This window comes from Tachyglossus aculeatus, chromosome X4 (genome assembly GCF_015852505.1).
Source record: "Tachyglossus aculeatus isolate mTacAcu1 chromosome X4, mTacAcu1.pri, whole genome shotgun sequence".
In the NCBI taxonomy this organism is placed as follows: Eukaryota; Metazoa; Chordata; class Mammalia; order Monotremata; family Tachyglossidae; genus Tachyglossus; species Tachyglossus aculeatus.
The window spans coordinates 59,523,535-59,537,161 of record NC_052098.1 but is presented as its reverse complement, the minus strand read 5'-3'; the positions used below and the strand labels follow the sequence as shown (position 1 = coordinate 59,537,161).

The window sequence follows — 13,627 nt, the reverse complement described above, 5'->3', positions numbered from 1 at the left end:
GCTCAGTCATTCATTCATTTACTGAGCACTTCCTGTGTGCAAAGCACTGTACTAAGCGCTTTCACAGGCGCACGTACAAGAGGTTCTCCGTGTGTCCCACCCACGGAGCCGATCTCACGGGCAGCAGCAGCATCTTGGAATTTGAAGGAGAACTAGAATCAAAAGGTTCCTCAGATATTACCTCACAACTGAGTTTTCCAGTCCGACAGTTGACCACCTTTTCTTAAAGCAGCGCCTTCTCCATTTATAAAGTAAAAAGGAACCCTCCATTTTCAGTGATGCACACACATCTGCCCTGTGATTAAGACGGCATATCATTACTAGAGGACTTTTCCCAAAAGTCACCTCCATCCGTACTGAATTCAATATCAAGTAAGTGAAACCGACGAGGCCGATAAGGTGCCGCTTTATTTGTCTCCACTGTAACCAGCCCCGTTTTGGTGTGCTTTGTCTTATATTTTGGAGGGCAGGGGGTGGTCACCGCTGGTCTGTAAACTGAGCCGAAGAGTGGGAATCTCTAACGGGACGAGGAAGCCTTACAGAAGACAGGACATCATAACGGCTGCGGTTCTTTTGGCGTTTTAATTTCTACAGCTTCAATTCACTGGGCAGTGGCTCTCCTTTCAGGCCCGCCAACAAGTTGTTGGCTGCCAATACAGCCATGGTGTTTCGCGTAGTGTAGGTTGCACTCCCAATATGTGGCAAAATCACTAGGGGAAAGAAAGAGACTGTTAGATTAATGCTGGAAGAGACTCAAGCGTTAAAATCTATATAATTATATATATGATATATATATCCTATATATGACATATATCATATCCTATATATGACATATATCATATCATATATACGACATATATATAATATATATGACATATATATCATATCACATATACGACATATATATCATATCACATATATGACATATATGCATATCATATATGACATATATCATATCATATATATGACATATATCATACCACACATATGACATATATCATATATATGACATACATCATATCACACATACGACATATCATATCACACATATGACATATATATCATATCACACATATGACATATATATCATATCACACACATGACATATATCACATACATGATATATATCATATCACATACATGATATATCATATCACATGCATGATACATATCATATCACATATATGAAATATATCATATCACATACATGATATATATCATATATATGATACATATCATATGTGATATATGTCATATATGTGATATATCATATATGCGATATATATCATCATATATGTGATATGTATCATATATGTGATATATATCATATCATATATGTGATATGTCATATATGTGATACATATCATATATGTGATACATATATCATATATGTGATATATATCATATCATATATGTTATATCATATATGCGATACATATCAGATCATATATGTGATATATATCATATCATATATGTGATATATATCATATCATGTATGTGATATATCACATATATGATATATCACATATATGATATACATCATATCACATATATGATATATATCATATCACATATATGATATACATCATATCACATATGATATATATCACATATACATTATATAATCATATCACATATATGATACATGTCATATGATATGTATCATAGATGATACATATCATATATGTGATATATATCATATATGTGATATAATCTCATATCAGATATGTGATATACCTCATATCAGATATGTGATAAATCTCATATCAGATATGTGATATATAATCATATCAGATATATGATATATATCATATCAGATATGCGATATATATCATATCAGATATGCGATATATCATATCAGATATGCGATATATATCATATATATGATATATCATATCATATATGTGATATACATCATATCATATATGCGATATATCATATCAGTGATATATATCATATCACATATGCAATATATATCATATCATATATGCGATATATCATATCAATGTGATATATATCATATCTTATATGTGATATATATCATATCTTATATGTGATATATATCATATCTTATATATGATATATATCATATCTTATATATGATATATATCATATAATATATGATATATATCATATCATCTATATGATATATCATATATATGATATATCACATCATATATGATATATATCATATCATATATGATATATCATATACATATGACATATCATATATATGATAGATCATATCATATATCATATATACGATGTGTCATAGCATATATATGATATATCATATCATATATATGATACATATCATATATATGATACATATATCATATATATGATACATATATCATATATATGATGCATATCATATATATGATACATATATCATATATATGATACATATCATATAATATATATGATACATATCATATCATATGCATGATACATATCATATCATTTGTATGATACACATCATATATGTATGATCTATCATATCATATATATCATATATGTATGATATATATCATATGTATGATATATAATATGATATATATATATATATCATATCAATCATATATAGTCTTTTAGACTGTGAGCCCCTTTTAGACTGTGAGCCCACTGTTGAGTAGGGACTGTCTCTATATGTTGCCAATTTGTACTTCCCAAGTGCTTAGTACAGTGCTCTGCACATAGTAAGCACTCAATAAATACAATTGATGATGATGATGATATATATATATAGTAATAGTGGTATTTCTTAAGTGCTTGTTATGTGGCAAGCATTGTACTAAGCTCTGGGATAGATACAAACAAATCAGGTTGGACATGATCCCTATCCCACGTGAGGCTCCCAGTCTTCACCCCCATTTTCTAGATGAGGCACAGAGACGTGACGTGACTTGCCCAAGGTCACACAGCAGACCAGTGGCGCTACAAGTAAGTTCCTGCTGGCTAGAGCTGATGGGTTTACAAGACAAAGGCGGCTGGGAACTAATTTAGGGTGGGATTTTTAGGAGGGCCTCGAGTGTGGGGGAAGATGTGATGGTGGTGGTGGGGTACTGTCAGATTTGGGGAGGGAGGAAGATCCAAGCCAGGGGAAGAGCATGCGCGAGAGGATGGAAGTTGGGGGGGTGGAGAGTGCCTTCACTCAAGCCAAGGTTTTGAGAGGACAAACTGGAGAGAGAGGTCAATGAACAGTGATAGGATCAGCTATTGTAGCAGGGTGGGAATAATAATAACAATGATGGCGTTTATTAAGCGCTTACTATGTGCAAAGCACTATTCTAAGCGCTGGGGAGGTTCCAAGGTGATGAGGGTGGTCCCACGGGGGCTCACGGTCTTAATCCCCATTTTCCAGACGAGGGAACTGAGGCCCAGAGCAGTGAAGTGACTTGCCCGAAGTCACACTGCTGACAACTGGCAGGGCTGGGATTTGAACCCACGACCTCTGACTCACGGTGGTTGCTGTTGGAGGGGTAAAGAAGACGCGGATCTGGGCCATGATGCGTAGGCTCGGGGTGGGGATTGAACGGGGAGCCTCCAGTCTTCCTAAATCCTCCTTCACCCCCTAAACCGAGAGGGAGGGCCTCTGTTAAGCGCTTACTATGCACCAAGCGCTGTACTAAACGCTGGCCCTGATACCGGATAAATCAGCGGGGCTTAGTGGAAAGAGCACGGGCTTGGGAGTCGGGGTGGTGGGTTCTAATCCCAGCTCCGCCACTTATCAGCTGTGTGACTCTGGGCAGTTCACTTCTCTGTGCCTCAGTTACCTCATCTGTAAAACGGGGATTAAGACTGTGAGCCCCAGGTGGGACAACCTGATAACCTTGTGTCTATCAGTGCTTGGCACATAGTAAGCACTTAAATAACGATGACATTTATTAAACACTACTCTAAGCGCTGGGGAGGATACAAGATTATCAGGTTGTCCCCCATGGGGCTCACAGTCTTCATCCCCATTTTACAGATGAGGTAACTGAGGCACAGAGAAGTCAAGTACCATCATTATTATTATATTATTATTATCAGGTTGGACACAGTCCCTGTTCCGTTTGGGGCTCACGATCTAAGTGGGAGGGAGAACCAGTATTGAATTATATTACTACTAAAAAAAAAGAAAAAGTCAAAATTCTATCAGTGCCCTTTCTCTGTCCAAGCAAACTGACTTTTGGCTGGTGACGGATGATTTTTCAACTCTGATGTTTGCACGAGTCAATCCAAGACGGTTCAATGTTTGCCTTGTGATTCAGCGCCAATTACGGCGCGAAAAATAATTCCACCTTGAACCGACTGACAGTTTTTGTTTCCTAAGGTGCCTGATTTGTGTTAGGGCTGAGGCTAGAGAGATTAGATCAGGCGTACTTTCCCAAGCGTTTAGTACAGTGCTCTGCACCCAGTAAGTGCTCGACAAATATGGGTAGGGACCGTCTCTATATGTTGCCAGTTGGTACTTCCCAAGCACTTAGTACAATGCTCTGTACACAGTAAGCGCTCAATAAATAATAAGAAGAATGTTGGTATTTAAGTGCTTACTATGGGCCGAGCACTGTTCTAAGCTCTGGGGTAGATGCAGGGTAATCAGGTTGTCCCACGTCGGGCTCACGGTCTCAACCCCCATTTTACAGATGGGGGTAACTGAGGCACCGAGAGGTGAAGCGACTTGCCCAGAGTCACACAGCTGACAAGTGGCGGAGAGGTGGGATTAGAACCCACAACCTCTGATTCTTAAGCCCAGGCTCTTTCCACTGAGCCACGCTGAATGAATGAATGAATGCCTGTTTTACAGATGAGTAAGCCGGAGGCACGGTGAAGCTAAGCGGCTTGCCCAAGGGCACTCCACCAGGCGAGGGCCCACTGTTGGGTAGGGACTGTCTCTATGTGTTGCCAATTTGTACTTCCCAAGCGCTTAGTACAGTGCTCTGCACACAGTAAGCGCTCAATAAATACGATTGATTGATTGATTGAGGGACAGAGTGGCGATTAGAACCCGCGTCCTCTGACTTTCGGGCCCGTGCACTTTCCACGTGTGGCCGTGCCGCTTCCCGCTATTTCCAGTAGCATGCCTGCATCCGAACCTTTCCTAAGGTGACCTTTCCGTTCACACGCAAAGCTGGAAGACAGAGCGGTGTCCGTTGATTTTGTTTTTTTAAGGTTGATTATGCTCACGCTGCGGACCATAAATAACAATAATAATGATGGCGTTCATTAAGCGCTTCTAAGCGCTGGGGGGGTTACGAGGTGATCAGGTCGTCCCACGGGGGCCTCACCGTCTTAATCCCCATTTTGCAGATGAGGGAACTGAGGCGCAGAGAAGCGAAGCGACTTGCCCAAAGTCACACGGCTGCCAAGTGGCGGAGCCGGGATTTGAACCCGTGACCTCTGACTCCAAAGCCCGGGCTCTTTCCACTGAGCCGTGCTGCTTCTCTACGGAAACTTGGGTTTACGTGCAGGATAACTTCCCTTTTTAAGGTAGGACTCTTACCACAGTTCTTCAGGGTGAGAAGAGGATGGTTTTTAGGTAGCGGTTCTGGAGTTGTGACGTCCAGCCCGGCAGCTGCAATTTGACCATTAGCCAAGGCCTGATAGAGATCATCCTGGTTGACCACAACTCCCCTAAGGAAACAAAAAGGAGTGAGAGTACCCCCAAAAGTAGCAATAATAATATTTAAGTGCTAGCAGCGGTATAGATACAGGCTAATCAGGTTGAACACAGTCCCTGTCCCACATGGGGCTCCCGGTCTCAATCCCCATTTTGCAGATGAGGTAACTGCAGCAGAGAGAAGTGACTTGTCCAAGGTCACACAGCAGACAAGTGGCGGAGCCGGGATTAGAACCCAGATCCTTCTGACGCCCAAGCCCGGGCTCCATCCACTAGGCCGTGCTGAATACCTCGGCTTGGGTCTGGGTAAATGCTTTGGAACACCAAGAAAAGGACTTCTACAACTTTACACCATTAATCCCAAATGCAATTCAACATTTAACTGCTCGAGAGCGGTTTTCCAACTTTTGGCTCTCCTTTTCAAGCGCATCGATGCCTATGGGCTTAAGTTATTTCTGCGGCTGTTTTCTCAGGACAAAGCAAACCAATACAGGGATGGACTTTGGCTATCACAGCCTCGCTGCTGTAGGGTGTTCACAAAGTGCCTCTCTCATTCAGCCTGAAGGACGACCTACGAACAGCCCCGGTGGAAACGGCTGCCATTCCCCACTCCGCTCGACTCCCGCCTCAGCTTTCGGCGTGATTCCTTGCTCGATGTTTCCCGATTTCCAGTGCAAAAGTGAGCCGTCGTTTTCTGCCATCGCTTTTGCCGGTGGCGGAATCGGAACAAATAAAATGGAATGCTCAACTGAAGAGACTTTTTTTAAGGTATTTCAGCGCTTACTAGGTGGCAGGCACTGCTCAAAGCACTGGGCTAGGTAAAAGCTAATCAGGTTGGATCCGGTCCGTGTTCTATGTGGGGCTCACAGTCTTAATCCCCATTTTACAGATAAGGGAACTGAGGCACGGAGCACTCAAGGTCACAAAGCAGACGGGTGGCGGAGTTGGGATTAGAACCTGTGCTCTTTTCTATACTCACTTTCTTGGGGAGCTTATCTGTTTGCATGGCTTTGGCTACCATTTCTACGGAAATGGCTCCCAAATCTACCTCTAGCCTGCATTCCTTCCCTGCTCTTCACTCTTGCATCTCCTCTTGCTTTCAAAATGTCTCAACTTGGATGACCCATCAGCACCTCACACTCACTCACTGTGTCCAAAACTCAGTTTCTCTCCTAGACCCTCTCTCTGCTGACACCCCCACCCTTCCCTGTCTCGGTAAGCCTGCAAACTTGACGTCATCCTCGACTGCTCTGTCTTTTCAGCTCCCGCATCCAATCGTCTGCTAAATCCTGCTGATTCCTCTTCCCCGACATTTCTTCGATCCGTCCCTTCGTGGACCACTACCCTAGTTCATGAGAAGCAGCGTGGCTTAGTGGAAAGAGCCCGGGCTTGGGAGTCAGAGGGCGTGGGTTCAAATCCCGGCTCCGCCACCTGTCAGCTATGTGACTTGGGGCAAGTCACTTCACTGCTCTGGGCCTCAGGTACCTCATCTGTAAAATGGGGATTAAGTCTGTGAGTCCCACGTGGAACAACCTGATTACCTTGTATCTACTCCAGTATTTTGAATAACAGTGCTTGGCACATAATAAGCGCTTAAATACCATTATTATTATTATTATTATTATTGTACTTTCAACATCAATTAGGCTACTGTATCCGCCTCCAACCACTCCTTTCAGTCTAAATCAAATGCTGATGCCTGGATTCCCCACTCCCCTCCACCCCCGGCCAAATTCCAGGGGGGACACCTATTTCCCTCCACATCAAGCAGAACTCCTGCCCCTTGGCTTCACCATTCTCCACCAACTCTCCCTCTCTTTTCACCTGCCACTCCCCATCTCCCAAGCTTCCTTCCTACCTACCTCCCTCAACTCTCCTGCTGTCATCCTGGCCTGGAACTCTCTCTTCCCCTCAAATCTGTTAAGACTTAGAGCCCTTCTAAAATCCCACCTCTTTCAGCGAGTTTTCCCTGATTTGCAACCCATTGGCCCTCCTCAGCGTTTCTGTATCCGATGATTTACCCTGTTACTTCATCCTACCATTTGCATTGCCTTGTTCTTCCTGCTCTTGCTATTTGTGAATGCTTTTTGCCTCTCCCTCAAACGGTAAGCTCCTTGAGGGCAGGGAACATGGGCTACGCTCCTGTTGTACTCTCCCAACTTAGAGCATTCAGTCGCTCACCCAACGAGCCACTCCTCCAGGTGGACAGGACGGAGGGGGGAATCGGGATCACGATATCGTGCTTTGTGGTAGACGCCTTTGTTTCTGTTCCCCACAGCGATACGCATTATGATCCCTGGAGCTAATGACAAAAACCCCAAATTTCGAACCGGCTCACTGGCGGTTCCCCACCCCCACTGTCGGAGGTGAGCATGCTTTCCTGGGGTGGTGTTGGGGTTGGTATTTGTTAAGCACTTACTGTGTGCCAGGCACTGCACTAAGCGCCGGGGTGGATACAAGCAAATCGGGTTGGACACAGTCCCTGTCCCACATGGGGCACACAGTCTTAATCCCCATTTTTACAGATGAGGGACCAGGCCCAGAGAAGTGAAGTGACTCACCCAAGGTCACTCAGCAGACAAGCGGCGGAGCCGGGATTAGAACCCACGACCTTCTGACTCCCAGGCAAATAGCAAATTCCCAAACCTCAGGCACCCAGCTGCCGGTGACCAAAGAGACAGTGGGGGTTGCCATATTCCCCTATCACCTAACCACCCATCCCCTGACTTTTTCTTTTACTACAGCTGAATCCTAGCCGAGTCCAGCTTGCTTCCAGCACTGACCCTACTGCAACCTTTCCAACCATTACTGGCTGACTAGAGGGGAAAGAGCAAGGGAAAAATCATCAAACTGGACTTTGCCTGGCTGTCCCAGCCCACTGTTTCTGCACGAGACTGTAAGCTCGTTGTGGGCAGGGACTGTATCTGTTTATTGTTATAGCGTACTATCCCAAGTGCTTAGTACAGTGCTCTGCACGCAGTACGCCCTCAATAAATGACTGAATGAATGAAATGCTCTCCAGCATTTCGTAGAGCGAGGTTGGCATCAAATTCGATCCCCCGGTATCTCTTCGGCTGGAGGTGCCACCCAAGAGGGAGCGGAATTGCCCCGTCCTCATCACCTCCTGGATACTGTTTTTTAAAAAGGGAAAAAGCAAGTAGCAAGATCAACAGGAAGGCAAACCTTACTAGAACAATGCTGCCTTCCTATCTTTGGCAGGGAAATTTGACCCTGCTTTGGTTGTCACCGCTCTATAACCCTATTCGTTACGGCGGCAGATATGCTTACTCTGTAAGTGCCACCCGAAGCCTCCCCAAAATACAGTGTGACTCTGCTTCTGACTGAAGCCATCAGCTGCTTCTGTATCAGACGGCTTTTGCCTTGCGTTAATGGAGCACTGTCACTTTGGTCTGCCGACACCCCTCGTTCCCCTGGACATTGGGTAGCCGGGAGGCGAAAAATAGCTCCCTCGGGCTGAGGAACTGGGTTGCAGGGAAGCGAGAGGAGAGGGGGATTTGTTTCTGAGCTGATGGTGGCCCCTCGAAGCGACTTCCTTTCATACTATGGCTTAACTTTACAGTACGCGGGGGAAGGAACTGGTTTCCAAAGCCCCACCTTGCCCGGAGAAAGGCGCTAACTGAAGGTATTCGTATATGGACACGTCACGTCCGCACAGATGGGTTTATTCTCAATCGGTGCAGTGCCTCGGGTGGGGACTGTTTTGTACGGTGCTTGAGACCCAGTCGAGGATTACACCGACTCAAACCTTCAGTTAACTTTTCAGTCAGCATCGGTCGTGCCTCGGAACAGTCCCCATATTTCCTCATTTCCTGGCCAGTGGTGTATTCTGTTCTTCCAGAGAGGAAGTCACGGAAACACAAGGTTAAAGTTGCTGGAAGGACCTCTGAGGGACCCACATCGCAGACAGGGCAATTTTTTTTCTTGACGACTTTTAGGTACAGATGCTAGAGCATCGTTTGGTACCATCCCTGTGGTTTTCTATGGCCCTCCATCACCACTGCATTAGGGAAGATGGGAATGGGACAACAGACCAGTGAAGGTCAGAGACAAGGCCTGGGTCAGAGGGCTGTCCAACTCTTTCCTTAAATTGGGATTAGTCTGGAATCATACTGAGGTTTCTGGGTTGTTTCGAAGAGAGACATCCAGAGCCTGGAATCCCCATCCTACCTAGGCCCACTTGGGAGGCTGGGGGGATGTTTTTTGTCAATTGCACGGACTTCAGAATACTCCCTAGCGTTTTGATCATTAGCCTCTTACTAAATTTTAGAGGGCCTGGCCTAGATTTGCCCATCCGCCGAGGTCTCTAGAGGTGATTCCAAAGGCTGCTATGGAGCTGCTGTTTTGGCCGGTTTATTACTCCGGTCACTTTACAGAGTTAGGAATCTACAGCCTGCAGGCGTGTACTGTCTTTACAGTGTATCTCCGAAGACGGAGTGGAAAATACAGGCGGCTCTGTGAAGTGCTTTTGTCATTTTCCTAATTAGTTTTTTTTTAATAGCCCTTCAATAGGCACAGTTAATAATACTAATAATGACAACTGTGGTATTTGTTAAGCCGTACTATGGGCCAGGCACTCTACTAAGCACTGGGATGGATAGAAGCCAATAAGGTCGGACGCAGTCCACGTTCCATGTGGGGCTCACAGTCGCTTTCCCTGTTTTACAGATGAGGTAACTGAGGTACAGGGAAGTGAAGTGACTTGCCGAAGGCCACAAAGCAGACAGACGGCAGAGCCGGGATAAGAACCCATGACCTGGCTCCCAGGCTCGTGCTCTACTGCTCTGCTTTACCTAAATCTTGACCCTGCCAACAATAAGTTCACAAGGCTTTCCATTCGTTAATCATCTCTAAGTTTTTAAACTCCAAATCCTAATTCACTCTGCCACAGTTTGGGACCTACTGGAAAAAAGTGACTTATGTAATGCCTAAACAGCCATCCACAATCACGGTTGATGTTTTCGGACATTCCTTTTGTGTTCAACAGGAAACCACATTATTCCGATTCAATTTCAAGTTCCTTTCCCATCTTGCAGAAAAGCAGCCCGTCAGGTTAAAATGGAGGGTAATCATTGATGTGAATTAAGCCGCAGAAATATCCACAATTACCGAGCTCCAAATTCCACGCTACGCGTGTCATGAGACTGAATCAAGGAGTCCTACAGCCCTGTTCTGTACGCAACCTACCTGCTTACGTTGACAAAAATGGCAGTTTTCTTCATTTTCTGGAAGAAATCCTTATTGCAGAGCCCTTTCGTTTCAGGCGTTAAAGAGCAGGTCACGACAACAAAATCCGAGTCTGCAGCCAGCTGATGAACTGGTACTGTACGGAAGAGAGACAGGGTGAATGGGTCACAAAGGAAAAGCAGAATTGGCAAAGATCAAAGTCACCCTTAATGAAAAGCACACTGTTACTGGGTAACGAGTATTTTGGTATTAGAAAAATAGCTAACTGAAAAATCTCCATCTTCACTAGCAGCATTCTAAACAACTATAATAGTAATGATAATTATGGTATCTGTTAAGTGCTTACTATGGGCCGGGCACTGTACTAAGCGTTGTACAAGCAAATCGGGTTGGACACAGTCCCTGCCCCACGTGGGGCTCACAGTCCCAATCCCCATTTTACAGATGAGGGAACTGAGGCACAGAGAAGTGATCACACAGCAGACGAGTGGCAGAGAGGGGATGAGAGCCCATGACATTCTGACTCCCAGGGCTGTGCTCTATCCACTAAGCCGAGCTGTTCAGGACGGCCAAGAATCTCTAAAAATGAGGCTGTGGGCAATTTTCATAAAAACTGGAAATAGAGCCACTGTGTTGCTTGCTACCATAAGATATGTGCTCAATATGACAGGTGTGAAAGGATATAAGAAAAAAAATCTGGGTGGGAGACTTCTTTAGCTTCATCTACAGGACTGGCTTACACACAAAATAGCTCTGATCACTATGGTCACATTTTCCACCTGGAAGCGAAAAATTGGTCATCATCATCATCAATCGTATTTATTGAGCGCTTACTGTGTGCAGAGCACTGTACTAAGCGCTTGGGAAGTACAAGTTGGCAACATATAGAGACAGTCCCTACCCAACAGTGGGCTCACCGTTTAAAAGACTGTGGTCATCCCCTTCTTTTGTTACTAACTGGCATTCTGTGAAGGTTCCCATTTCAGCTCTATTCTTAGCTGGGGAAATCAGAACACCAAGATGTGTGGGGTATTTTATGGAAGATGGGGAAGCAAAGTGGCCGAACAGAAAGAGCGAGGTCAGGAGATCTGGGTTCTATCTGGGGCAAGTCGTTCAGTTTCCTCATCTGTAAAATGGGGATTAAATACCTATCCTCCCTCCCCTTTAGACTGTGAGCCTCAAGTGACACAAGGCTTACGTCTGAGCCGATTCTACTGGATCTACTCCAGCACTTAACGCTTAAATATCACGATTCTTATGTCTCCAGCAAATCAATCCTCAAGACTGGACTGGCGGAGCACAGCCACACGATTTATCAAGCGCTCAGATCTAGAAACCCAATTCCGTATTTCTTTTTTAAAGCCACCAGTGGCTAGCCTTGAAAAAATGAATCCACAAAAAAATTCACCCATCCACATTTTTAAATTTTAAGCAGGCAACTCAGTATATTGGAGGTATATCTAGGTTGTGAAATGAAGAAAAATCAGCACATTGTGTGCAGGGAATGTGTCTATTGTATAGACACGTCTATAATGTAATATGTAATATATTACATTATGTAATATGTAATATAATTATATTACATTATGTAATATAATGTCTATAAAGTAATGTGTATATTGTACTCTCCCAAGCGTTTACTGAATGCTTACAGTGTGCAGAGCACTGTACTAAATACAAATGATTGATTATTGTTATTATTACCCAAAGGCTCCTGGGCAAAAGGCCAGTTGCAAAACTGATTTAGATGGGGCTCCTTAGGTTTCCAGAGGGTTTTTTTTTATAGTAGTTGTTAAGCGCTTACTTTGTGCCAGGCACTGTACTAAGCGCTGAGGTAGAAACAAGCTAATCAGGTTGGGCACAGTCCATGTCCCACCTGGGGCTCACAGTCTTAATCTCCATTTTATGGATGAGGTCGCCGAGGCCCCGAGATGTTCAGTGGCTTGTCCAAGGTCGCAGCGGACAAGTGGCAGAATCAGAACCCGGGACCTTATGACTTCCAGTCTCATGCTCTAACCACCCTGCTTCTCCAGTCAGCCTTTTCACCGTTTAGTCTTCAAAACCATCCCTGCACCCCCTCTTCCCATCTATAACTGGAGTAGAAAGTGAAAGACAAAACACACTTTTAGATGCCTGGGATTGGGTGCCTTCTTCGGTTCCTTCCGGTATTAGAAATCTATGAAAAAAATCTACAGTTTCATTTCAATTCACTGCCTGGCAACCCGCAGGGTATGAGCTCAGCCATTTTAGGCTAATCTCCTCAGCCATCTGGGTTTCGCCTTCATCGCCATTTAGTCCTGCAGAGAAGGGAAGGAGTGCTCTTCACAGAACACTGCACCCGCAGTGTGTCTTCACAAAACATTTTGAATACGGGAATTAGAGAAAGTTCTTCCTACAGCGTGCATCCATCTGGATAGAAAACGATGTGGAGGTGGGAAAAAATAGCTGTGGGCATGCCCCTGTTCTGGTGCCTGTTACTATATAGTTACTGTTACTATATTAGAGAAGCAGCGTGGCTCAGTGGAGCGAGCCACCATCATCATCATCATCAATCGTATTTATTGAGCGCTTACTGTGTGCAGAGCACTGTACTAAGCGCTTGGGAAGTACAAATTGGCAACATATAGAGACAGTCCCTACCCAACAGTGGGCTCACAGTCTAAAAGGGGGAGACAAAACCAAACATATTAACAAAATAAAATAGAGTCAGAGGTCATGGGTTAGAACCACCACTTGTCAGCTGTGTGACTGTGGGCAAGTCATTTCACTTCTCTGTGCCTCAGTCCCCTCATCTGTAACTTAATGGGGATTAAGACT

General features: G+C 44.3%; 1 protein-coding gene across 1 annotated transcript in view; it reads right to left on the bottom strand.

Moving 5' to 3' along the window:
* Positions 1-377: 377 nt before the first annotated feature.
* The window catches only part of LOC119948056 (glyoxylate reductase/hydroxypyruvate reductase-like), a 31,980-nt gene continuing 18,730 nt past the window's right edge, over positions 378-13,627 (bottom strand). Inside the window, exons 7-9 of the mRNA XM_038769895.1 lie at positions 10,811-10,946; positions 5,489-5,619; positions 378-710 (exon numbers count right to left, since the gene is read on the bottom strand). Coding sequence (XP_038625823.1) covers positions 589-710; positions 5,489-5,619; positions 10,811-10,946 — 389 coding nt within the window. The 3' untranslated portion in view covers positions 378-588. The remainder of the gene's footprint in view (positions 711-5,488; positions 5,620-10,810; positions 10,947-13,627) is intronic.